This window comes from Drosophila teissieri, chromosome 2L (genome assembly GCF_016746235.2).
Source record: "Drosophila teissieri strain GT53w chromosome 2L, Prin_Dtei_1.1, whole genome shotgun sequence".
NCBI classification, from domain to species: domain Eukaryota; kingdom Metazoa; phylum Arthropoda; class Insecta; order Diptera; family Drosophilidae; genus Drosophila; species Drosophila teissieri.
Window position 1 is genome coordinate 3,531,045 of NC_053029.1, and position 24,411 is coordinate 3,555,455.

The 24,411-nt window shown below is 46.7% G+C and overlaps 6 protein-coding genes across 6 annotated transcripts; 4 read left to right on the forward strand and 2 right to left on the reverse strand.

Annotated features, from left to right (window-relative positions):
• Window positions 1–8,089: 8,089 nt before the first annotated feature.
• On the forward strand, window positions 8,090–9,719 carry LOC122626037 (lipase 3). The gene is made up of 3 exons (XM_043806140.1): window positions 8,090–8,248; window positions 8,490–9,218; window positions 9,292–9,719. Exons 1-3 carry the CDS (start codon window positions 8,144–8,146, stop codon window positions 9,694–9,696), a joined length of 1,239 nt encoding a protein of 412 aa, XP_043662075.1. The 5' UTR covers window positions 8,090–8,143; the 3' UTR covers window positions 9,697–9,719.
• Window positions 9,720–11,824: 2,105 nt separating this feature from the next.
• LOC122620028 (sorting nexin-2) lies at window positions 11,825–14,255 on the forward strand. Its single transcript, XM_043797299.1, has 5 exons — window positions 11,825–12,156; window positions 12,359–12,462; window positions 12,532–13,417; window positions 13,474–13,626; window positions 13,692–14,255. Exons 1-5 carry the CDS (start codon window positions 11,974–11,976, stop codon window positions 13,740–13,742), a joined length of 1,377 nt encoding a protein of 458 aa, XP_043653234.1. The 5' UTR covers window positions 11,825–11,973; the 3' UTR covers window positions 13,743–14,255.
• A 411-nt stretch (window positions 14,256–14,666) lies between these two features.
• Window positions 14,667–15,979, forward strand: LOC122613113 (AN1-type zinc finger protein 2A). Its single transcript, XM_043787134.1, has 3 exons — window positions 14,667–14,882; window positions 14,951–15,489; window positions 15,634–15,979. The coding sequence occupies exons 1-3, from the start codon at window positions 14,828–14,830 to the stop codon at window positions 15,799–15,801; spliced, it is 762 nt and encodes a 253-aa protein (XP_043643069.1). The 5' UTR covers window positions 14,667–14,827; the 3' UTR covers window positions 15,802–15,979.
• On the reverse strand, window positions 15,900–19,315 carry LOC122613108 (conserved oligomeric Golgi complex subunit 3). Its single transcript, XM_043787122.1, has 8 exons — window positions 19,088–19,315; window positions 18,517–19,029; window positions 17,974–18,461; window positions 17,776–17,915; window positions 17,557–17,717; window positions 17,369–17,498; window positions 16,572–17,314; window positions 15,900–16,509 (listed from the first exon to the last, which is right to left on the reverse strand). The coding sequence occupies exons 1-8, from the start codon at window positions 19,250–19,252 to the stop codon at window positions 16,132–16,134; spliced, it is 2,718 nt and encodes a 905-aa protein (XP_043643057.1). The 5' UTR covers window positions 19,253–19,315; the 3' UTR covers window positions 15,900–16,131.
• A 247-nt stretch (window positions 19,316–19,562) lies between these two features.
• Window positions 19,563–22,623, forward strand: LOC122626132 (exocyst complex component 2). Its single transcript, XM_043806282.1, has 4 exons — window positions 19,563–19,753; window positions 19,825–20,439; window positions 20,495–22,316; window positions 22,385–22,623. The coding sequence occupies exons 1-4, from the start codon at window positions 19,645–19,647 to the stop codon at window positions 22,521–22,523; spliced, it is 2,685 nt and encodes an 894-aa protein (XP_043662217.1). The 5' UTR covers window positions 19,563–19,644; the 3' UTR covers window positions 22,524–22,623.
• Window positions 22,573–24,205, reverse strand: LOC122626141. Its single transcript, XM_043806293.1, has 3 exons — window positions 24,022–24,205; window positions 23,690–23,958; window positions 22,573–23,632 (listed from the first exon to the last, which is right to left on the reverse strand). Exons 1-3 carry the CDS (start codon window positions 24,101–24,103, stop codon window positions 22,646–22,648), a joined length of 1,338 nt encoding a protein of 445 aa, XP_043662228.1. The 5' UTR covers window positions 24,104–24,205; the 3' UTR covers window positions 22,573–22,645.
• Window positions 24,206–24,411: the final 206 nt, after the last annotated feature.

A 24,411-nucleotide genomic window follows, 5' to 3' on the forward strand; every position in this document is an offset into this window, starting at 1 on the left:
GAATATTAAATAAAGGACAATTGGTAACTTAAGCTACCAAATATTAAATAAAGGAAAAATTCGTAACTTAAGCTACTGAATATTCAATAAATGAAAAATTCGTAACTTAAGCTACTGAATATTAAATAAAGGAAAACTCTGCCTAAAATTGCAATCATATTTATATTTCAACACATTTTTAGGAAATCTCAACCTGTTATGTGAATTACTAGTCAGTCAAGTAAGTATTCATTAAACGCCTTTCCAAAAATGTATGTCAGTTTGATGCAACTCGAGTGTCATTAGCAGCTTAGTGGGCGATACTCGCCCATCAATTAAATTGCAGTTTGCGCCATCGGTAATCAACAATTAAAACTCACTCAATGGGCCGATGCCATGGAAGTTCAAATCAAAAGACAGAAATGGCATGATTTACGGCCATTGTAATGATAATAATGCTGTCATTATGAATTTAATGACTTACAAGCGAAAGTGTTTGGTGTTTGGTGTCTGGTGTCTGCAGCCCAAGGCCTTTGGAAAAGGTCTCACTCGCGATTTTATCACTCTATTATTATTTTCCAGCTTTGGCATCTTTATCTGCTGACAACTCGGTTTTGCGATTTCCTGACCTATTATGCATATTTTTTAATGCCAGAGTTCGGAATAAGTTTCTTTGTTGTCATTTCAGCCGAATAAGCCGTGGTCGAAACTGAAAGAAAACCGAAAGGGAACTAATAAATAATAACAGAGTGCCAATGTTACAAACAATATTTATTTCCATGCAAACATTGCATAATTAACACATCTAATTGAATATTTAGGCACTTCGCATTGGCAAATTTATCGCACGAATTATTTATTTTGTGCCAGCTCATTAAAACACACCAAAAGCGACTGTTAGCTCATTAGTTTGCGGCCGGCCAGAAGCCAAATGTATTGTTAAATATTTAAATTGAATTTAACAACGAGTTTTATAAAACAATTTCCTATTTTGCCGTTTTTTCACAATGGCTGCCTGTGATTTCGGCTTATTCATGGATATTTGGGTATACAAAAGCCAAATGAGTTTATTAACCCGATGCAATTTGTACTTCCCAAAGTTCGTCTAACTTTGGGCCAAGTTAACCTAGCCCTAGAATAAGTTTTTTATATCAGTGACATGGATCCCAATAATTATGACGCAGCGTTAACCTGCCGGCTATCTTAATTTCAATCATTATTAGACTAGAGTTTCTCGAGCCCAACTTTTCCCTCGTTACCATTTTCTTTTGATTTTCTTGACCTCTGCCCGCCTTTTTTATAACATTTTCCCTCTTTTTTCCCTCCACGCCTCGCTAATTTCATATTAAAATCAATAACCTCTCGGCAACGAAAGAACAGTGTGTTGTTCCAATCCAGAAACATCTAAAATGCAGCAAACTGGTTGGCTTTTCTTTCGACACTTCAGAGCCAAGTTCACAGCCAGTGAGCCATTTTAATATTCGACTCCTCTGGAAATGCTCGTTCTGTGCTGTGCTGTGCACTCTGCTCCTCATTCAGTATTCATTAAATATTTCCATCGACTGCATACTACGTTTGGTGCCCTCACCGAAGGCAGTTACACTAAGAAAGCCGGTTTGCCTCACCTACTTTGAAGTTCCTTTAGAAATGCATAACTGATATACTTAGTAAAAAGTAAATGTGCTCAAATTGCTTAGTTTTGTAGTGCCAAGTGTTTTAACTAGTGCAGTTTCATACAACTTTGCGATGATGAGAATCTTTAAATTAATATTTATATTAGGGTATTTAGAGTAAGTCTATTGCCTCTCCACTTTGATTTCTATTTATTTTGTTGTACATTTAGTTTTTTCTTTCCATTTCCACACGCTCTCTGCTGTGTGTGTGGTGCTTGGTCATTTAGTTTGCCCATTTTATTGTCTTTTCCATCGGTGGGTACAATCAACTTTCGGGTTTCTTCTGGTTCTTCTGGCCAGCACTCGATACCCATCTACGTTTTCATACCTTCGGGGGTTCTACCCACAAACATACAGACACACACCTTGCTGAGCTGAAAGAAAATGCATATTGAATTTGAATTTGATTAGGAATGTCGGTCGACACACATTTTGGCATTGTTAATTTATGCAGTTGGCATCAGCGGTCGTCAGCTGATTGGCTTCCAGTTGGGCAGTTGGGCAGTTGGGTGGGGCTGTTGGCCAGCGAAAGGGGTACAGCTTTCAATGGAGTAATTACCGCTGAAAGCTGAGGGCTTCCCCACGCGTTGCCCCACCAACGTATCTCATAGATACACGTATCTCATAGATACACGTACCTCACTCGCAGTTCGCACAAGAAATGGGTGAATGGCTCAAATGGCTTAAATGGGCAGTGGCCGGGAGTGAGTGGCGATTGAAGTGCGGGTGTCGCTTTTGTCTGCTGGCGTGGACTGAGAGAAAAATCATTGACTTTTATATAGATTAAAGAATGTTATCTTTAAGTATGCAACAAGAAGCTGTAACAGCGTGTTTAGACACCTTTTACAAACAAATTGAAGTTCAAATGAACTGCTTAGATACTTTCAAGTACATCCAACATAATATAATATCCAGATATTTCTGCGAGTGTACTGTAGGCTAAACGTGTTTGGCATGAGCCAAAGCCGCGCGGCCGAAGCATCGCAAGTGCCACAGTAAGCGCACTGCCCAGTTGGCAGCCCCTCCGCACCGCCCCCGCCCCCCAATCGTACTTACCCCATACGAATGGAGCCCCCCCATTCGCAACGCTCGAGTTAAGTCGGTCGGTAGATTACAATGCGAAACACTTTTGCCCAGCCGGGCATATCAACAGTTGGCTCCCCCAACTAACTCATCAGAGCCTAACTCAACCGATCCGAACCCAAACTGACTTTATAACACCGTTTTATAACACCCTGCGTATCTACGACAAAAAACTAACTATCTTTGTAACTATATAACCTGGCTATTATATTTCCATTGACAACTCGATCCAGGGATAATCACTGCATTGTGCAGATTGCTTTCGCCGGTCGCTGTAAATTACTCAATTCGAATCAATTGCGCAGCCAGACGGCTGTTTATTTATAATTTTCGATTGTTTACTTAATAGATTTACACTGCCATCCCATTTTCAACCATCCGTTGCGAGTTGAGTTGAAGCATTATTTTAATTGGTTAACTGATTGGTTCAGTGTCACTTTTAATTACGCAACAGCTGAAAGTTGTTTAACGGCGATATCCTTGTCACTCTGCGCCGATTATCCTTTTAGTGCTGTTATTTCTGCAGGCATTTATCCTTAATGGATAGGGATTGTGCCTGTCTGCTGACTAAATTAACTTAACCATCAGAAACTTAATGAGCAGTACAAATATTTAAGATATTTAATGCTATCTTAACAACTTATTGTTCTTTAAGTTCCAATTTCAATATAAACTTCTTAGTTCATAGAAGCCATACCTAAAGTTATGATACATTTTTAATTCCTTATGATTAAATTTTGTATCCTTAATGGATATGGATTGTGCATGTCTGCTGACTAAATTAACTTAACCATCAGAAACTTAATAAGCAGTACAAATATTTAAGATATTTAATGCTATGCTAACACCTTATTGTTCTTTAAGTTCCAATTTCAATATAAACTTCTTAGTTCATAGAAGCAATACCTCAAGTTATGATACATTTTTAATTTCTTATGATTAATTTTTCAATGAAAACTTAGTTACTATGGCTTGTTTAGCTGCTCATCTCGGGAATAATGGCACTTATTCCGCTTCCGTCATTGCGGCCATAAAACTCAGAAGCACTCGACCAACAATTAGTGAGTGTTTGCAAATTGCTCAACGCTGGCCCAACAACATCTTGAGGTGCCAAGAAGTTTGAGTTTTGCGAAAAGTCATCCATGCTGAAGCAACCATCATCTGCACTGAAAGGAATCAGTGGCAATTCCGGCTGTTGAGATGATAAATAATTTTCATATAGATTTCTCAATTTGTTTAAGAAAGTTAACCTTTTTTATTAACTCATTTTTCAAATGCTAATACAGTTTTTTTTGAGTGCAATATACCTGCATCTGGCACTCCAAATGCAATGCATGAGCAGCGCTACCCGTTAATGAGCAGATGAGATGGGAGTTGGCCAAGAAGCGGATTCGAGATTGCGGATTATTAAAAATCAGCAGCAAAAACCGAATGAAAAACCAACACGAAAGTGATACATTTCCCAGCTGCATTTTCCGCTCAAACCATTTACGGAGCACACTGCAGACGCCGGCGTACATACATACGTTGCAATAATTAAAAGTTGGTTAAAATATAATGGCCAGGGGGGGGGAGGGGCTGGCTGTTGGGTACAATGCATCATCGTGTTGATGTTGCGATGCGAAACAACCGCACCTAATTGGTTTTGCATGAGTTAGTTGCTGCTGCTGTTTATGGAGCGGTGGGCGTAAGGGCGCCGGGGGCGTGGCACGAGTTACCAACACACGCTGGTGGCATAAGTGGCAAAAACCAACAAAACACACAGCATCGACCACTTCGAGCGGTGCCAATTGTTTCCAAACTGGGCTCACACGCTAAACGAAATCACCAAACACGTATTAGATATGAACGAAAGGGATGCTGGAAAACGTAGTGTGGAAAAGCTCTGTTTGAATACCGGTGATAGATTTCCAATCTAAGCTATCATCGGTAATCGGAAAACACAATTCAAGCAAATGCAAATACAGCATGGTTTTCTTGAACCAACAATGCCATATCATGTCCGCGCCTCCCCCGCCAATGTTGTGACATAATTAAGGCCCGACACATGTTTGGCATGCCTTTCCGCGTTGTGGTCAACTGGCCATCCGTCCACCTGTCCCGCTGTCCACCCATCCAGTTGTCCACCTGTCCCGCTGTCCACTTGTCCACCTGTGGACAGGTCACGACACCTCGCGGGCTGCTGATGGTGATGGACAATCGGGTTTGGTTGCGTATGCACATTTAAAATGCACTTTAATGCATGCAAGCATTTACTGTGCATCTATGGAAAATCAATCTCTAAACTGGGAATGGATAAAACCAAAATAAATACATAAATATTTTCCACTTGCAATTTATTCTTTCAACGCGTGCCAAAGTGCTGAATGTTTCCTTCCTGTCTGCTGCTCTATTGGTTTTTTTGAAATTTTTGTGTCCTACCAGCTTTACTCTGCCTAAATTGCACTTTTATGTTGCTGATTCTACAAAATAATCTAATTCAAAAAGAATATGTTTGAGTATTGTTTAGAAAAGTGTTTTGAATTTTGTACCAAGATTCGTTAACTCCTTTATTTTCTAGAATATTCGAATGTTCTGTATTTTATTTGGAATTTGCATATTTTAAAGTTGTTGGGTCCCGTTTTATTTGGAAGAGCATATAAAACTCCTTGGCGAAAGCAGATTTTCTATCCATTTTATTGCACATATTTATTTTCCATTCACACGCTCGTCCATATAGCTACATTTTAATATTTTCCCTCGACGAGTTTCCAGGACGAAGATGTGGATGAGCCGGCAAGGCAACTGCAACGGCAACGGCCATATTTCACAATTTATTGTGCTTGTCAATTGCAAGCAGGCAACACAAAAACTGCACCATGCCACATGCATACTCACTTTCGTTGCGAAATAGCAGAAGTTTAGGGGAAGTCGGTGGATTTATTCTAGTGGAAATATTGCATTTTGATATCTCGCCTGCAACTAGATGCAATCATCATCACTGCAGCTGCTAGGGGCTTGCTTTGTGACTGCTTTCCTTTGGCCACTGGAATACTCAATATTTGATGTTCAAAACTGTGCAATTCAATGAAATTTTAGTTGAATTAACGTATTCAGTTGAAATGGTGGCTTCAATTAGTGTCCTATTCATAAGCAAACTTAAATAATCCATTAAAATCCATCAAACAGCGAATCGCCAATGTTAATATCTATTACCATCTACTTATAAATTTTACAAAAAAACCAACCATTGTTTATATTCGCAGACAAACGCTTGTAAATCCATGTGCACATGTGCAAACTTGACATTCAACTCTGGCCTGAACTCTGAAGATACAAAAAATGCACATTAAAATACAAGAAAAAATTGTAAAATGCTAAGGGCAGATGGCTTTGGCTTGGCAGATGTCTCGCAAGTGGCCTTTTGACTTGGCCATTAACGCGAACTTGACACATCGATGACAACGTGGTTATTGCCATCGTTATTGTTTTCGCTATCCACGGTGTCTGCCACCTAACACTTGGCCAAATCGGTGGATATATACATATATATACGAGATATATACGTATGTGGGTACATATCTCTGTGGGTGGATGAACGTGGCGCAGCGTAACTTTAGATTTAAGATAAGTCACGATGTTGCGGAGGATGAGAAATGGTGATGGTTTCAGCCGAGAGACGAAATGTTTTATGCAATCGAAATGCATTTTGGCAGACAGTCGTTGCTCATCAGGCTGCCAATTAAGTTGTTTAATTGAATTGCAAGTGGAAAGTGCCGAGCAAACCAAAACCAAACGCCAACCGAGATGCAGAGGAGACCACAAAACCAATTGGCAAACGAGCTGCAAAAGGCAACGAATAATTGTGCTGCACTACTTCTATGCAGCAATTATCTAAAAAAAATATATGTCGACTTTTTCTGCGAGTGTGCCACAGCTTAAATTGAGTCCTATGCTCTGTAAATCGAACTTAAAGTGAGTTTTAGCCAAAGATCTCAAGTAAATTTAGATGATTTGTACATCACAGAGCTATTGAGTAATATAATATTGCCTTGTTTTGAAATTGTTGTTATATTCTTAATTTGTTTATTGTTGCTACATGTGTGGGTACTGTACTTTTTCGTACTTTTGGTTCTGCTAAAGGGGCTTAAAGGAAAAACCCCTTGCACTTCACGTAATTTCAATGAACCGCATTTACGTTTGGCTCCGCTTGTCGCTCCTTCCCCTGAATTTCCGACGGCGCCAACATTGCCGTGACAATGCCGAACTCGTATACACACACATCACCCGTAGACGGGGACAGCAAAGTATGCTGCACTGAGAGAAATTCATGCCAACTTAGCAGTTCTTAAAGGAACATTTTTGAAGTATTTTCAACAGCTTTGCAGTGCAGAACCTCATTATTAAGCTTCTGTGACAGTTTAATTTTGGTTTCTGGTACTAATGCTAACCCTCTCTTTCTGACCGCAGTTTCGCTCAGTGTACATAGACTTTGAGCAGGGAACTCGTGCAGAACGACCGTCATCGATGCTCGCAATTTGTGGCTTTCGCCACGCTTAATGCCAATCTCGGTAGCTACACCCCCAACGCCCCACCTCCCCGTCGGCTCCCCATCGAAAGCACCACCCACTGGACCGCCCAGTCGAGTCCCCTACCGCCCCCACCAGCCCCCTTCAGCCATTCAGCTATCGGCCGCATTACAATTCACTGGCATAATGCAAAAATCGCAGCAAGTCAGGCGCAACTCGCTGATAGGCGTGTTCTGCAATTTCTGTCTGATTGGGAAAGGATCTGCTGCAAGGAGTGGGGCATTGTATTGTGGCACAAAAGGATGCAAGCAATTCCTCGAGTGGTAAAGTGGCTAATTAATGTTTGCGTGCATACTCCTTAAAAATATACTTACTTTTCAGGTCGAGTTTAAGCTAAAGTTAGGTTTAATAGAGCACTTTAAATTTAGTTTAAATTTATGACCATGAATAGTCAAGCTTTTTATGGGTGTTTTATTAGGTGTGAAGTCTATAAATAAGTAAATTAAATGGGCAATTTAAATTGAGCGCCTCTTAAAAATATGAATATATTATATGATACCACCTGGGCAGCTTCGGTGCTTTGATCCAGTCTTACCTACCTTCGCGTACCCAGTAATAGCATTAGGTTTATTGCCTTTAAGAGCTATAAAATAATTAAACCCCCTTGGGGCGAGCATATCAATTTGCGATAATCGCCTTGAACAGGCTAAATGGACAGCGAAAAGTGTGTAAATCTAGAAATCTTGGATTTACGCGGCGCTTTTCTGGTATCAAGGAAACACTAATAAATAGCCCCACTCCACCTTCAATCGACAGATTAGATTCAACTAAAGTTGATTAATGGGTATTTGCGAACACTTAGTCGTACGACCGCACTCGCAGCCAAAAGTTCAGCCAGAAATGCTGGCAAAAGTGCTAACTATTTTGGCCATTGTGGCTACAGCAGCAGCCACTGACGACTTTGATCCTTTCATCGATATACCCTTTAAGCGGATCAAGACTTCGGTGGGTTATAGTTAGTTAGTTGATTAGTTAGTTGGATATCTAGCTAGCATGCTCTGAAATTTAAGCGCAGTTACGTAACTTAATATCCATTTTGACTAACCATTTGAAGTGAAACTCGTACGAAATGGAGAAGTGCAAGCTGAAATTTAAATCAGATGCATTCGCATACGTAACCTTAACCAATGCTGAAGTGGCACACACCCATTTGGAGCCCCCATTTCAAGTTTGATGTTTGTTGCAGGCGGAGCGCATTGAGGAGCACGGCTATCCGGCCGAATCGCATTTTGTGGAAACCCCGGACGGCTATGTGCTAAATGTGTTCCGCATTCCCCACTCCCCGAAGCTCGGGGGTAGCAATGGCAGTGGTGCCCGCCCGGTGGTGCTCATCATGCACGGGCTGTTCAGCTGCTCGGATTGCTTCCTGCTCAATGGACCGGAGGATGCGCTGCCGTACAACTACGCAGATGCAGGCTACGATGTCTGGCTGGGCAACGCCCGTGGCAACATCTATTCGAGGAACAACACGCGGCTGGATGTGAAGCATCCGTACTTCTGGAAGTTCAGCTGGCACGAGATTGGCGCCATCGATCTGCCCGCCACGATTGACTACATCCTGGACCAGACGGGTCAGCAGGCGCTGCACTACGTCGGCCACTCCCAGGGCTGCACATCCTTCTTCGTGATGGGCTCCCACCGGCCGGAATACAATGCCAAGATCAAGACGGCGCACATGCTCGCCCCGCCCGTCTACATGGGCAACACCACCGAGGAACTCATCGTGGGCACCGCTCCACTACTTGGACAACCTGGCATTGGCTCCACGCTGCTGGAGAACCAGGTGTTGCTGCCGCAGAACGCGTTCATCCAGCGAATACTGGACACCACCTGCAGCAATCGACCGCTCATGCTCAGCTACTGCAAGACCTTGGCCATCCTGTGGGGAGGTCCTGAAATCGGCAACCTTAACAAGGTGAGAGAGGGAACTCCTGTTCTTGTAGTAGATATGAACATCATTTTAATGCCGTCTATTCAACCATTCACAGACTCTTTTACCGCAAATTGCCGAAACCCATCCCGCTGGCGTGTCCTCGAACCAGGCCATTCACTACATCCAGTCCTACGCCTCCAACGATTTCCGTTTGTACGACTGGGGAACCAAGCGGAACCTGGAGTACTACGGTGTGGCAGAGCCTCCGGCATATGATCTCACCAAAATCACCTCCGAGCTGTATTTGTACTACGGTTTGATGGATGGATCGGCGAATAAGCAGGACATCTCCCGGCTGCCCGGTCTTCTGCCCAATTTGGCAGTGCTGCACGAGGTGCCCGATCCCACGTGGGGTCACTTGGACTTCATCTTCGCCACGGAGGTGAAGAAGGTGATCAACGATTTGGTTGTGGACTACAGTAAGGACTACGATGCGGGTGAAACTAACAATGAGATTTGAAGTTTCTAGCCAATGATACAATTATGACCAAAATAAATGATTTTTTCCAAACTTAGGGAATTTTTTCTGAGAAATGCACTGTAAGTTAGTTTGGGCCAGAATGACAAACGTGCAGAGCTAATTACCAGTTAACAAGTGGCTGCTGGTGCTTTTTTTCCCCGTCTGGTGCTGCTCTTAACTTGGCCGTGGTCACGCCTCTGTGATGTACAACTTTTTTCCCTCCGGTTTGTTGACAAACATTATCGCCGGCTGGGGCTGGATATCGTGGCTAGCTGGTTTCATCTCCACTTACGTAACCCTTTCCCACTCCCTCCTCTCCAGATGGCCGTAATTAGCACTGGGGTCGCCGCGAGTTGGTCTGTTTGGCGGTTTGGTTGGGGGCCACTTGCAAATATGCTTATAATGATGATTTATGTGGTTAAGAGCGCTGAGGGCGTTTATCACTCGGTCGGAAAAATGCATTGATAGGGGATAAAGTGCAGCTCAAACTTGTGGCAAAGGAAGGTAATTGTTGGGAATTTAAAACAAGTCTTATATAAGAAATGGTAAATACTGAAAGAAGAACTCAGTTTAAATTTAACCTTTATAAGGCATTTATTATTCGCTTAAGAGATTTGTATCAATGATTCAGCTCTTTAATCCCTAATCTTCTGCAACTATTAGCTGATTCCCATACACAGTTCTTTTCAAATGGCAGGCATTTCTTATCGCAGTTGTTATCAGCCTGTTAGATCTGAGTCCAAAAGCGCTTAGCTGGTGAACCACCTAGATAATTAATTGACTCTAAGTAATTCCCGTTCCGTGCTCACTCAGCCAGCAGTGCTTCGCACTTCGCCAGGCTTCACTTTACCCCCTCGCCCGGCGGCCATTAACCATTAAAGCCAGTCCGCTGGCAATTAAACCGCATGCCTTTATTAATCGCAGACCGCCGATGTGGAAGAGGATAATGCCGGTGACGAGGCTCAACTGCGTCGAAGGAGGCAAAAAAAAAGTGGATTCGCGAAAAAGTTTACGGCGAAAGGAAATGTGCAGATCATCAAAGGCAACAGGGGAGTGAAATTAATAAAGTGTTAAAGGATTTTTTGTCGCCACGAGGGGGGTGGGGAAAAAGATAAAGCCAGACATCTGGGTGGGTTATAAATCTGGCGATTTGGGCCGCTTAAAACCTGACCCTGTAATCCTTTATTTTCGTTTTCAATTTGTTGGAAAAGGCAAACAGAAAGTGTTAAAAGTATTTCTCATGCGGAAAATCCACAGTGACTGGCCAAGCGCTGACAAACTTTTCCCACTTTTCCCCCACTTTTCCGCCCTTTTCCACCCTTTTACTCTCCTGTCTTTTCCTAAGTGGCTGCGACACTTCTGTATGCATAATTTAAACAAAAGTCGCCAAAAAACTAGGGGGGAGACCAGGAGCTGGAAAAACAAGCAGCGGCAACAGAAACTTGCAATTGCAAAAATTGAAAATTTTCCGCATAAAAATATGCCCCGACATGGAAACAAAGCAAAAATAGCAGAAAGTAGCAAGAAATCTTTCTCCCAGCCAAGACGTCGACAAAGTGTCGTGCATGTAGTTGGCCAAATGTTTATTGTCGAAAAGTTAAGCTGAATGCAGATTGCTCCTGAAAAAGAAAAGGTCGCAGGAGAAGCAGAACCCCGTTTTTATAGTTTTTAGAGCTCTAATAAGCTAGGCATGTTGTGCAATTTTATAATTAATAGTGCCAAAACTTGTAGCTAAATCATACATTTATGTTACTTTATCCTTTACGCAAACAAAACACTTTTACTTGAACCGTATGTTCTTCTAAATTTATTAGTCTAATGGAATTTCCGTTTCTTTGCCGATAAGAGTTTCTTGTTTGTGCCAAAAAGTTTCGGGGTTGAAGGTAATTAAATACGCATTTACTTAATCAAAAACAAGGCACAAATTATGAGCTACCTTTTCTAATTTATCAAAGGCAGTGCTTACAATGCCTCTCGAAAAAAGTTGGAATTATTAAAGAATATAATAGCTTGAGAAAAATACAGTAATCAAAACAAAAACTATATACTTGTTTTTTCTTTTGTCTGTAACGATTTTTTCAAATTTAACCGCGAATACCGCTCCACATGCAGTATGTTTAGAGTTTTGGTAAATACTGAAAGCTTTCAGTCAGCTTTTCCGCATCTAATTGATCCAGCGGTCTGGTCACACTGCTGGGCGACCGAAACGAAACGAGTAAAAAAATTCCGATAATTACAATTAATTTAAAATAAAATCGCAGAGTAATACCAGCAAATATGGAGGTGGAAAGCCCGGAACACACGCGCGACTTCGCCGAGGTGGACATCAACAACGGTGCGGCAACGGGATCAGAAGACGAAGAGGAGGAGGTGCCAGCGCCGGGCAGCGTAACTCTGGATCGGAACGAGAGTGATCTTTTCGTGTCGGCCTTGAGTCCCAGCAGCATCGGGGATATACACGTAAGTGGGGGCAAAGAACGCTGATGCAGCCCGCATCGGTAGCCCCAGTAATTGAGCTCCTATTTCGGGGCGTCGGTCGCTTTATCAGCGCTCGCTTTGTTTGGTTTAGTGGCTACGTCACGAGTGCCGCCCACCAGCAAAGCTTGTTGCTCCATAGAGACACATAGAATTTGCGTCTTATTGCACTCCCAATTCGCTTTAGCCGCTGCAGGAGGTGCTCACCGACGATGGCGACTACTTCATCAGCATCGTGGTCTCGGATCCGCAGAAAATCGGCGATGGCATGGGCTCCTATTTGGCCTACAAGTGAGTCACGCAGTTCCTTATCATAGAAAACATAATGCCCTAGCACGAAACTCTTATCGCCTTCACCAGGGTAACGACCAAAACGAACATTCCCAAATTCAAGCGCAGCGAGTTCAGCACCCTGCGGCGCTTCAGCGATTTCCTGGGCATCCATGATCTGCTGGTGGGCAAGTACATGCGGCTGGGCCGCATCATACCGCCGGCGCCCTCCAAAAACATCATAGGCAGCACCAAGGTGAAGATTAGCCCGCAGCAGAGCGAGCCGGGCACGCCCATGACCCAGGAGTGGGTGGAGATCCGCCGGGCGGCTCTGGAGCGATTCGTACACCGTACCGCCCAGCATCCGGTGCTGCGCGTGGATCTGGACTTTATGAACTTTCTGGAGAGCGACCAGGAGTTGCCGCGTTCTGTGAATACCTCTGCCCTCAGTGGAGCCGGCGTGATCCGCCTGTTTAACAAAGTGGGCGAGACTGTGAACAAGATTACCTACAAAATGGACGAGAACGACCCGTGGTTCGACGACAAGATCACCGAAGTGGAGAGCTTGGACGCCAATCTGCAGAAGCTGCACAATGCCATGAAATCGCTGGTCACGTCGCGTCGTGAGCTGTCGCTGCTCACTGGTTTGGTGGCCAAGTCGGCGGCCATGTTGAGCACTTGCGAGGAGCACACTGGACTCTCCAGGGCACTGTCCAACCTGGCGGATGTGGAGGAGAAGATAGAGCTACTGCGCTCCGAGCAGGCCAACTCGGACTTCTTCATTCTGGCCGAGTTTATCAAGGACTACTTGGGCCTGTTCGGGGCCATCAAGTGCATTTTCCATGAGCGCGTCAAGGCATTCCAGAACTGGCAGTACGCACAAATGCAGTTGTCCAAGAGGCGGGAGAACCGTGGACGCTTCGAGCTCGCCAACAGGGCGGATAAGCTGGACCAGGCCCAGCAGGAAGTGGACGAGGTGAGTGTGGCACGTTCTTTACGTTTTCCCAATAACTCATTGTTTGAATTTTGCAGTGGCAGGGCAAGGTGCAGCGCTGTCAGCAGCAGTTCGACGACATTTCGGCGGAAATTAAGCGTGAGATGGAGCGTTTCGAATTGACCAGAGTTAAAGACTTTAAAGTAAACATTATCAAGTATATAGAAGACCAAATGGCGCATCAGCAACAGGTAGATATCCACATTCCACTTTGCCGAGAACACGCTGTTTGTTAACGATTCTCTTTGCTTTGCAGATCGTCAGCTATTGGGAGGCCTTTGCTCCGTTTGCCCGCGAAATTGTTTAACTTTTATTCCGATTATCGATGCATTTCCAGAAACTTTTTACATAACCAACAGCTGTGCGCGCTATGAACTTATTCTGCGGGACCAAATTCGATCTTAATCTTGCGATTTGGAGCTACAATTTCGCCTTCAGCACTTATCTTGCAATTTGCCGCCAAAGCTCGTATTTTTTGGGAAACTGCTTTCGATTTCTCTCAAGCATAGAAAGGTTCAACCTTCACGGTGCATTCACAAATCCTCTATCTCTTTATTAGAACACAGTAATTATTATCAAAGCTGAAAGTTTGCTGCAGAGCCAAGACTCTGCGTATTCTCATTCAAAACATGTATTCGGTATTATCTAAAAACAGCCATGGATCTATAGTTAGTTAGTTGAAAGTGAAGAAGACTCATTGGCGATTTCCAAATTGAAGTTTATACCATTATTATTGGGAAATGGGTTTCCCTGTTTACTGTTGGTATACTTATGTATTTATATATATATATTCCAATTAAACATTTTGTATCATGACAAACAGAGCATTTCAACAATAAATTTGTAAATATGTATAGATGTAAATATTTTCGTGTTCTCTTGTACATATTTGTAGAATGGGCACTAGTTCCTTATTTGAATTATTTACTTTTTCATTTTGCATATTTTTTGAATATTTTCAGAAAGTCAAAATTCTGAGTGAATTTCTATATCAAATTGTAAGATCTGTGCAGTTAAGATTTCGATGAAGCCTAACACAATTTTAAACTCAAATGTTATTATATTTTAATTTGTTGATATTCATTGATATGTAAAACTACAAAATAATATTGAAATTGCTTTTGTTTTTGCTAAAAACTGAATATTTTAACTTAATTATTTGTTTATTGCCAGCGATGTTGCTCTGGTATTTTTGAAATACTGCACTTTCCGTAGGGCGTATTCTTCATAACTGACTCAACGGTCACACTGAACACAACAAAAAGAAATAAGTGTTTAGTCATTTACAAACCCATTTGTTTCTCGAAGTTTTCCAAATAACAGCCATATATAGGATCCGTCCCAACATATCTGCTTAGTGTAAAGGAAAACAGTAACCGGAGAAGTACAATCATGGAATTTCCACACCTAGGACAGCACTGCAGCGAGGCAACCTGCAACAGATTGGGTAAGATCAACTACCATACGCCAACCAGGAAGCAATAGCTAATTGAATTAAGTTTCATCCACGTCCAGATTTTCTGCCCGTTAAGTGCGACTCGTGCGACAAGGTCTTCTGTGCGTCGCACTACAGCTACGACCGTCACAGCTGTCCAGGAGCCTACAAGAAGAACGTGCAGGTGCCCATCTGCCCACTGTGTCGGGAGCCCGTGCCAACGCCACCCGGAGTGGAGCCCGATGTCACTGTGGGCCAGCACATTGACCAGCAGTGCAAGTCGGAGAGCAAGAAGATCTACACAAATCGCTGCAATGCCAAGGGCTGCAAGCGCAAGGAGCTCATCCCAGTGACCTGTTCGCAGTGCCGCCTGAACTTTTGCCTGCGTCATCGCCACACCAGCGACCACGACTGCAAGCCAATGCCAGCACCTTCGACATCGTCGGGCAGTGGGGGATGGCAGTCCATATTCAAGAGCTCCTCGGACTCCCGATCCATGGCTGCCCAGGCGGCCGAGAGACGTAGGCTGAGCAAGCCCACCAGCAGCAGCATCAGCAATACCAATTCCAGACCTCGACCTGTGCAGGCCACACAAGTACAAAACATTCAGGGCAATATGGTGAGTTGGCAAGCTGGTCTTAACGGAAGAGTAGTTGATGGGAAAACTGAATGATTCATAACTCTATTAATAGAAGCATGTTAAACATATCTAGACTGTTCTAGACTTTTATCAAACTTCACTACATCATTTAAATACTTGCAGAGCGAAGACGAGGCGCTCGCACGAGCCCTAGCCTTATCAATCATGGAGCAGGATGACGCGGCGGAAGGCAACCGCCAAACTCCGGCACCAAACAACGCCCAGCAGGTGACTGTGGGCGGGGGTAGCAATCAGCAGGGAAATGCCAAGGACAAGTGCCTGCTGTCCTAGTTCTCAGGAGGCAGCGCAGCCAGCTCTCAACATATCCATCACTTGACCAGCAGCTAGAAATCTGCCCAACTATTAGTTGTTAATGAAACTCCGTTATCGTAATTATTTGTTGGTAATTTACTTCGACTTCGTCACATTCTTCGTGCTTTAGCAAAAATAAATCAATGTTAATTCTACATTTGGAAAGCATAGATAGGTATTAACACGGATCGTTAAAGGGAAATAAGGGAATCGACCCTATTGCAAACAGATCTTACTCAGATAAATATGATACAAGGCTTAGCTACATAAATAGATACACGTTTATAGTTATACAGATACAATTGCAAATTATTCGGTGCTGGCTTGAGTTTGCGTTTCCGCCACTTCCTCCTCCACGATCTTGGCCGGAGGCGGTACTTCCGTGGGAGCCACTTCTTTTTGGCCAGCCGCTTCTTCAGCCTTCGGCTCCTCCACCAGATCAGATTTATTGGACAGCGTGCTTAGCTTTCTGCCAACCGTGGAACCTTCCACCGATGACGACGTGCTGATTTTGCGCGCTGCTGCTGCAAAGCTGGCGACTCCCTCGGCGGCCAAAATACTGGCACTGGATAAGAGTATGGACACTTGCTCCGCCGACGGACAACTCGTGATGATCATATCATCTGTGGAGTAACCATTGGTGGTCAGCAGTTGTTCTAGCTTCACAAACGATTGAATAATGTTGTTCTGTATGGAAAAAATAGAGATGGATTATTCATACTTCGTGAGTAAACGTTGCTAAAGCTTACTCGGATCGGTCTAAAGATGATGAACTCTGTATCACGATTGCTTAGGTAGAGCTGCATGGAACGCTGCAGCACCGCCAACTTGGCCTTGATCAGGCGCTGAGTCTCCTGGATTATACTGCTGATCTGCTGCGGACTGGCCCACGGACTTTGCCTTAGAACGTAACTGGCTTTCGCCGACTCCGGCGATTGGGGCGTGGCTGGATTGGATTGCGCCAACAGACTCTGCGCCTTCTCCAGGAATGTGACGAGAGGGCCCACCAGCATGTGAACCGCATCCTTGATGTACTTCTCGCACACTGACTTTAGCTGACGGTCCACTTCCTTGCGAGAGTCGAGCAAATGCTCCTTGATCTGGGGCGTGCCCTCCAGAAGGAATTCCAACAGAGCATTATTGCTGCCCATCGAAAAGAGCTGTTTGCGCTTCTGCAGCAGACCAAAGGCTGCCGTCTTCACCTTGCTAAAGTCCAGCGAAGTTTCCTTCACTGTAAAGTCCACACGAAACGGTGCAATCTGTTCCCGCAGAATAAGGAGATGCTTGATTTCGAAGAGTTCGCCATCAATTGGCGTCTTGTTGGCTGAAATCTTGCCCGCCGCATGAGAAACACTCTGGATGCACAGCTTGAGCGCTTCCTGGGAGAGTCCTTGGAAAATGGGTCGATCCACGCAGCGGTAAAGCCTTGAGAGGCACACCAGTGTCCGGCGCACGGTGGGGTACCACATGCCATGCAGATCGGCCGGGGAATCTATATAGTTCAAATGTTAAATTCCCATCTGACTGGAAGACTTCATAATCTTACTCATTTGCTTCACCGTGTAGGCAGTGGCCACGCTTTCCGTCTCCACAGCACTCGAGACACTGGATATCATGGAGTTCCGAGAATCGGAGCGACGCAAAGGGGCAGGTTCTTGCAGGGACAAGGCAATACTCTGAAATAAATACTTGATTTTAGTTTTCAATCAGTTTAAATCTCCCCAAACCACTCACCTCCATCATTTCCAACTTCTCCGGGTAGGCCAAATCTCCCGATGAGGGATTAAAGTTCTGAATGTCCGACTGCAGGTATAGATGCGCTCGGAAGACCAAACGCTCCTGCACATCCTGCAGCAATTGATGAGCGATGGTGGCAAAGGCCTCCAGTGCAACAGCTGACAGATACAAGCACAATAAATGGGGTTTCACTACTACCGGATTCTGTACACTTACGGTTCTGTTGGACATGCTCCTCCAGCATTTCAATCCGTAGAATGGAGCAGATCTCCGCCAGCGTTTCCAAATGATTAATATGTATAATAAAGGGTCGCATGGTGTCGTACAGAATGGTGCACAAGCCCTCCAGATAAACCCTGGTGTGAAAAATTAGATCAATCCTAGTTTGCAATTAGATGTACGCATATGCCTTACGTCAGGTGTGGCGCTCCTGTGCTGAAGAACTGGTAGAACAAACGCTGTTCGTCTTGGCAAACGTGCACCAAAAAGGCGCAGGCGCTTCGGGTGAGAGAGCAGTGATCCCCTTTATGGGCCACCTTAACGTTTTGTATGGACAGATTCACCGCCGGCGACATAACGCTGGCCCTCTGAGCCAAGTAGTGCTGCTGAAGGTCCGCCATTAATTGGGCGTAGTCCAGGCTGTGCTCCGACCGGGCCTCAATCAATTGGGCGACCCGCTTCACCTTGGCCGCGGCCGTTTGATATTTCCCGTAGTACAGGGCGAATGCGGCATCTGGTGCCTTGAGGGCAGTGGAGGCATCCGGCACGTTGTTCTTGGGATGGAGCGTGGCCTTGGTGGCCTGGTTTATCACGCTCGTTACGTAGTTGCGCACCAGACCCGAGGCTTTGGCCAGGCACTGCCTGTACTTCACATTGTAGGCGGCCGCGTCCTTGAATTTGGGCTGTCAATAAAAGCAATTAGTATATGGGTGACCGCAGATGAACAACCCATCTCACATTTTCCTCGATGTAGTTCAGGCATTCGTCGATCTTGTTGAGGCACTCACGGAACGCTTCGCTAGCCACCGAAAGCGTGGGGCTCTGAAGTCGCTGGTTGAGCAACTCCACCTGGCTGAAGTAGTGCAGCCGGCGTTGAATCTCGTGACTCAGCTCCTGCAGTCTCTCCTGTTCCTCGATCAACTGCTCGCTGGCTGTGTTCAGAGCGCTCGTCTTCTGCGACACAAAGTCGTACTCGTCGCAGAGGGCACCTAGGCGTTCCATCGCCCCAGCGATCTGGTCCAGCATGTGGGAGCACTCCGCCTTGCGCTGCTCCAGCTGCTGCAGGTATTTGTGGTAATCGGCATCGCCACGTTGCTCGATCTCGGCGCTGACGTCCGCGAACCAGAGCAGAAACTCATTGGTGTTTTGGAGTCCCTCCGCAGGGAGCTTGATGTCATCGCCGCTTTGCAAGGGAGTGACTGCCGGTAAATCGCTAGAACCCGCCTGGGTGGGCGTAGTCGGTACCGGTGCCTACAAAAGAGTCGGTTTGCAAATCTTTGATTGCCACTTGAGGAGGATATCCACTCACCGATGGTCCGCTGTCCCGCCACAGATTGGTCAGGACGTCCAGGTGCTCCTCTTGCTGGATGCTCAGAGCCGCCAGCGGGTCCGTTTTGGACTCCCATTGCATCAGGCGGTTGCGAATCTTCCGCAAATTCTCATTCTCGCTCTGAATTCGTTCGACGTCATCCATTTTTCTGCGGCGGATTTGGAAACAATCAATCAGCTGTTCAGAGCTGGCAGCTCTGCGCCTTCCAGCGATGCTCAGCTGAGCTCAGAACTAGCTTGAACTAAGAGTATAGCTACATGTAAATGGATTCCATTAATATGATTCAAGTTGCCTAGTTCTTAATGACATCATTTAAATTCCCTTTTTTTATATGTTATGTAATACTTTGGCTTGGATTTAATATATAAGCTCGTTTCTTACTCATAATTATAATGTCCGTTAAGCTTGGCCATAATTTGGCCCAGCTTTCACCACTGACGGTACGTTTTCCAGCACTGTTCTCGCAATAAATAAAGTTCTGTTCTCCACTGTTTTTATTGAATTTTAATCAGTTTTTCCGGGTAATACAGCATACGATGGCGCCGCAGCCGGTGGTAACGGGGCTATCTCCGAAGGAGGGTCCTCCTGGCACCCGCGTCATCATTCGCGGCGAGTTTCTGGGCACCCGAGTGCAAGATCTGATTGGTAGGCGTAGCCTGGCCCACATATGTAGCTTCTGTTTTCTGATGACTTTCCCTTTACAACGAAAATATAAGGTCTGAAAATCTGCGGTTCCGATTGCCTGCTGTCGGCGGAGTGGAAGTCACCCAATAAAATCATCGCACGCACTGGTCCGGCGAAGGGAAAAGGCGACATCATAGTAACCACTTTGAGCGGCGGAGTGGGCACGTCCACGGTTCAGTTCCGTGCCTACCACGAGACCATTGGTCCGCTCAAGGAGTCCGCCGTGTGGATCGAGGAATCGCCCTCGCAGAATTTCGCCTGGGGTCGACGCACCCTGGCCCAATCCGGACTGACGCAAGAGGATCCTCTCGGACTGTCCATCGAGGGTAACGAGCAGAAGATCCCCGAGGATTTGCGCGATCTGTTTCCCGAGGCTTGCGGGGATTTGTCGCAGGAGCACTTCTCACCGGCCTGGTTCCTGCTGGAGAATCACCTGGCCACCTCCTTCGAGGATCTCAAGGCGGGTCTGTCCTACTTGAAGCGGAAAGTGGAGAGCCAGAAGGAAGGTCAGTTGTCCTTCCTCAAGTCCAACGCAGGCTCGGTAATTGATCAGCTCGATACGCTGATGAACATCCGGGACAAGCTGCAGGAGGATGTCAAGCTGCACGGCAATGAAACCCTAAATATCTTGGAAACATCCATAGAGAGTAAGTTGCGTTTTACATATAGCGAAATCCTATTCTAAAGTTTCTCTTCTTGCAGACTCCATTAGCGAGTCGCAAAAGATATTCACGGATGTGCTGGTGCGCAAGGAGAAGGCGGATTCCACGCGCTCCGTTCTGTTCGCCCTGTCGCGGCACAAGTTTCTCTTCTGTCTGCCCAATTCGGTGGACCGACGTGCCAAGGCGGGTGAATACGACATTGTGGTAAATGACTACTCGCGTGCCAAGAATCTCTTTGGCAAGACGGAGATTCCCATCTTCCGCAAGGTGCTCGAGGAGGTCGACCAAAGGATTCTCTCCATAAGGAAGCAGCTGCACGAGAAGGTGGTCAAGATGCCACAGAGCGTGGAGCAGCAGAAGAAGCTTATCAAGGCCCTGATCAGTTTGGAACTGCAGCAGAGCGGTACGCCCATTGGCGATAAACTTCGCAACATCGATCCCGCTTGGGATGCCATCGAGGCCAGAGCCAAGTATCTGGAGTGGACATTTCGCCAGACCTTTGACCAGCACACCAGCAAGGATTCGGGTGCGCAGGAAAAGGCTAAGAACAGAGATTCCAGCCAGGCGCCCAGTCGGGTTAACTTCTGCGAGGAACTGTGCGACATTGCCGCCTCCCAGCTGCCGGACTTGTGGCGTCTCGGCCAGCTATACTTCACCGGCGAGCTACGCGGCCCTCATGATCCCAAGCCAGGGGACTTTAAGCGCATGGTTTTGAACGCCATCGAGAAGTTCTGTGTGTACTTGAGGTTGGCCATCCTCATTGCCACCGATCAGCGTGCCCTGCGTCAGTCCAGCGGCTTGGCTTGGCCCATCGGCTCCGCGTCGGCAACGCATCAGTTTCTTCCCTGGATTCCGCAGTGTCTGCGCTTCACAAGGATAGCCTATGCCACGCTCATAAGCTTGGATTTGCCCTCGGAAGCGCTTGACATCATACAGAAACTGATCGATGAGGTGCGCCTTTTCTGCTTCTCAATTATCTTTAAACGGGCCACGGATCGGTGCAAAAAGCTGGGCAGCCAGGAGACCTGGGAGCTGGGCGTGGAGGAGTATCCGGGGGCCACATTGTTACCCGCTGCACTGGAAACATTGCTCGTCGAAACGCTGGACGAGGTGCAGTCTGTGTGCATGCAAAGGGAGATCCGGGAGGGCAATCTTCTCGAGCCTCAGTCGGATGGACAGCGAGAGGTGACCCAGCGACTGCAAGAATTCCTATCCGCATTCAGCGCGGTGATCGAGGAGCTGGCCTTTCACTCGCACGATGAGGAGACGCCCACCCACAATGTGTCGCAGCTGCTTGGATTCCCCAACGCCCAGCAGCCAGATTCGGTGGCTGGAAGCGGCGGAGCAGCGGCTGTGACCTGGGAGCAGCGCATGCTCTGTTGCTTGGCCAACTATGCATACTGCAACAAGATCTTCTTCCCGCGCATTGGTGACATCTTCGTCCGCTACGGTTACCCGCTGCCCACGCTGGCAATCGAGACAGCGCGCTACACGGTTAACCAGCTCTTTACCAACCTTCTGGAGGAGTACGTCGAGCATAAGGGCGATCCCCTGGTCGGCACCATTGAGCCGTCTATGTACCTGGGTCGTTTCCAGTGGGATCACGAGATGGAGATCGGCCAGCTGCGACCGTACGCTCACGAGTGCTGCGATAACTTGGTGGGCGTCTACTCCGAGATCTACAGCATCTCACCAGCACTGCTGCGACCCATCCTGGAGTCCATTGTGCAAACCATATCCGAAGAGCTGGCCCGTCTGATGAGCTGTGTCCAGCGGTTTAGCTTCACGGGTGCGATTCAGGCCCACGTGGATATCCGTCTGTTGAGAGACTCCCTGGAAGGTTACGTCAATGAGACTGCCAAGTGAGTGATCTACATAAAATATTTCTAAATGTTAAAAGATGAAAACTAATCCCTTTGGTCTGCATTAGAAACTACTTCATGGAAGCGCTGGAGGCCATCAACCCTCCGCTGAGTGGCGAGCAGAAGCGAAAGGCGGACGAGATTCTGGAGCGGGTCAAGCGGAACATGCGTCTGCAGCTGCTGTGCTTCAGTGTCAAGGACCCTTAGGCACATTCCACTGCAAGGCGCAGCCAATGTAGATAGCGTATACTTTAACTAGCTTGTGATTACCCATGTTCCAGGGATAAATCTTTATTCGATTGCAAAACTCTCTTACTTACTACCGCGACTTACATGCCCAAGAGCTTTGGGTCAAAGTTAAAGTTGTTCTGAGCCATGGTCTTGATGACCTGCTCCACATCGATGGTGTTGAACTTCTCCTGCACGCGCTGCTTGATGGGGTTCTCGATGGCGTCCATGATCTGGTAGCGCAGTAGGTTGGGAATGACGTTCACGGCAAACTCCATCACATAGTCGAGGGTTCCCGCTCCGTCGCATCGCACTTGTATGTTGCCCATGTCAAACTGTAGATCGGTGATCTGCGCCCGCTTGCGTGTGTCCAGTGATTGGCTCAGGGCCACGGTGGCCCGTATGTGCTGAACCGTGAATTGTACGTGACCGACGCGGGTCATCATGCCCACACCCACCTCCCACTGGCCAGCACCCGTCACCTGCTGGGTGCCTATCTGCAGGACGACCGACACCGTTTTGTTGGCCATGCCAGCGGTTATGTTGCCCACCCGGTAGAAGCTGGAGATGCCATTGATCCAGGTGTGCGCCAACTGGACACTGAACACGCCCATGGTGCGATTAACATCGGGCAAGTGGTACGGATCGTAGCCCTTCTCGCGCACCATCTTGCGTGCCATGGCTATGGCGCTATCCAGCGGCGTTATGGAGTTGGGCAGTCGCCGATCGCCCAACGTTTTCTGGATCATCACGTTGATCTCGCTGCGCAGCTTTTTGTCCGCCTCCTGGAGCATGAACGGCTTCATGGCGTCGAATACCAAATTGGGGGCACCGTTCACCACGCTCTGGAAGACGCTGCCCACCAAGCCGAGGTTCTGGAAGTCCATTGTCATGTCCGAGAAGGTGATGTCGATCTTGATGCGGTCCGTGGCCAGCTGGCCATCTCGCTCCACGGCCAAAAAGGCGGTCGCTTCCGCATAGACGTTTTTCAGAACGACAGTAAAGGGTCCATTGGCTTTCGAGAAGAATGAGCTGAGGGTATACTGGCCCTTGACCAGCATCTGATCCAGCTGGAGGCCACCGTTGAACTGAAGAACGAAGGATTGGAAACTTTAAGTTAAGGCGAATTCATCTTGTGTACTCACCTTCATTTCCTTCAAGTCTAGGTTCATTTTATCAATGCGGAACTTGGACAGTCCGTACGCCTTAACCTGCTTCATGTCCAGATTGGCCATGCCCATGCTCTTCTTCACATTGGGCACCTCCAACGGATCGGGCACGGGCACGCCGGGCAGGCCCTGCGGATCCTCCTGCTGGAAGTGCACGAGCATGGCCTCCACCTGGGCGGCTATGTTGGCCTGACTCTCCTTGATCTTAAGTGCGTCATCCGACTCGCTGGCTTCCTGCTCCACAGCTGCTCAAAGGTCATTAGTGAGTGGCTTAGTTCCGGTAGGGCTAAGGCTGGAATTGGGCTTACCCTCACCAGGTTCCTGGGAGTGGACAATGTGGCAGCCACTTGCCAGCAGGCCCACGAGCATGAACACTATCAACGGCTTCATCTTTCGGGGATTAACTCGAGCTTCTGCTTATCAGTTGGGAAAGTGGAGGAAAACGCGCCAGCCTCCGTTCTCTACTCGAAGCAAACACGCACTGCCGACTGCCGACTGGCGCGTTAATCAAAAGATAATGATGAGCCGCAGGCGGCGATCCGCTTATCTAAGGGCGCCTCTGCTCGCGGAGCTGCTGATTAAACTCGGAATTGAGAATGAGTGACTCAAGTGAGCGGAAACGGTCAGCACATTGGAGACTCTGTGGGCACTCATTGGACTCACTCCACTCGCAAGAACGATGTTCTAGAAATGAGAAA

What these genes read in the sequence shown, in the direction of transcription:
- LOC122626037 (XM_043806140.1), top strand. Translation starts at nt 8,144, where the DNA reads ATGCTGGCAAAAGTGCTAACTATTTTGGCCATTGTGGCTACAGCAGCA. An exon ending in TTAAGCGGATCAAGACTTCG is followed by an intron (nt 8,249 to 8,489) that starts GTGGGTTATAGT and finishes TGTTTGTTGCAG; the next exon opens with GCGGAGCGCATTGAGGAGCA. An exon ending in AAATCGGCAACCTTAACAAG is followed by an intron (nt 9,219 to 9,291) that starts GTGAGAGAGGGA and finishes AACCATTCACAG; the next exon opens with ACTCTTTTACCGCAAATTGC.
- LOC122620028 (XM_043797299.1), top strand. Translation starts at nt 11,974, where the DNA reads ATGGAGGTGGAAAGCCCGGAACACACGCGCGACTTCGCCGAGGTGGAC. An exon ending in GCAGCATCGGGGATATACAC is followed by an intron (nt 12,157 to 12,358) that starts GTAAGTGGGGGC and finishes AATTCGCTTTAG; the next exon opens with CCGCTGCAGGAGGTGCTCAC. An exon ending in AAATGGCGCATCAGCAACAG is followed by an intron (nt 13,627 to 13,691) that starts GTAGATATCCAC and finishes TTTGCTTTGCAG; the next exon opens with ATCGTCAGCTATTGGGAGGC.
- LOC122613113 (XM_043787134.1), top strand. Translation starts at nt 14,828, where the DNA reads ATGGAATTTCCACACCTAGGACAGCACTGCAGCGAGGCAACCTGCAAC. An exon ending in GGCAACCTGCAACAGATTGG is followed by an intron (nt 14,883 to 14,950) that starts GTAAGATCAACT and finishes ATCCACGTCCAG; the next exon opens with ATTTTCTGCCCGTTAAGTGC. An exon ending in AAAACATTCAGGGCAATATG is followed by an intron (nt 15,490 to 15,633) that starts GTGAGTTGGCAA and finishes AAATACTTGCAG; the next exon opens with AGCGAAGACGAGGCGCTCGC.
- LOC122613108 (XM_043787122.1), bottom strand. Translation starts at nt 19,252, where the DNA reads ATGGATGACGTCGAACGAATTCAGAGCGAGAATGAGAATTTGCGGAAG. An exon ending in AGAAGTTGGAAATGATGGAG is followed by an intron (nt 17,499 to 17,556) that starts GTGAGTGGTTTG and finishes TATTTATTTCAG; the next exon opens with AGTATTGCCTTGTCCCTGCA. An exon ending in TCATCTTTAGACCGATCCGA is followed by an intron (nt 16,510 to 16,571) that starts GTAAGCTTTAGC and finishes TTTTCCATACAG; the next exon opens with AACAACATTATTCAATCGTT.
- LOC122626132 (XM_043806282.1), top strand. Translation starts at nt 19,645, where the DNA reads ATGGCGCCGCAGCCGGTGGTAACGGGGCTATCTCCGAAGGAGGGTCCT. An exon ending in CCGAGTGCAAGATCTGATTG is followed by an intron (nt 19,754 to 19,824) that starts GTAGGCGTAGCC and finishes CGAAAATATAAG; the next exon opens with GTCTGAAAATCTGCGGTTCC. An exon ending in CTTGGAAACATCCATAGAGA is followed by an intron (nt 20,440 to 20,494) that starts GTAAGTTGCGTT and finishes CTCTTCTTGCAG; the next exon opens with ACTCCATTAGCGAGTCGCAA.
- LOC122626141 (XM_043806293.1), bottom strand. Translation starts at nt 24,103, where the DNA reads ATGAAGCCGTTGATAGTGTTCATGCTCGTGGGCCTGCTGGCAAGTGGC. An exon ending in CTCCCAGGAACCTGGTGAGG is followed by an intron (nt 23,959 to 24,021) that starts GTAAGCCCAATT and finishes ACCTTTGAGCAG; the next exon opens with CTGTGGAGCAGGAAGCCAGC. An exon ending in TAGACTTGAAGGAAATGAAG is followed by an intron (nt 23,633 to 23,689) that starts GTGAGTACACAA and finishes TTCGTTCTTCAG; the next exon opens with TTCAACGGTGGCCTCCAGCT.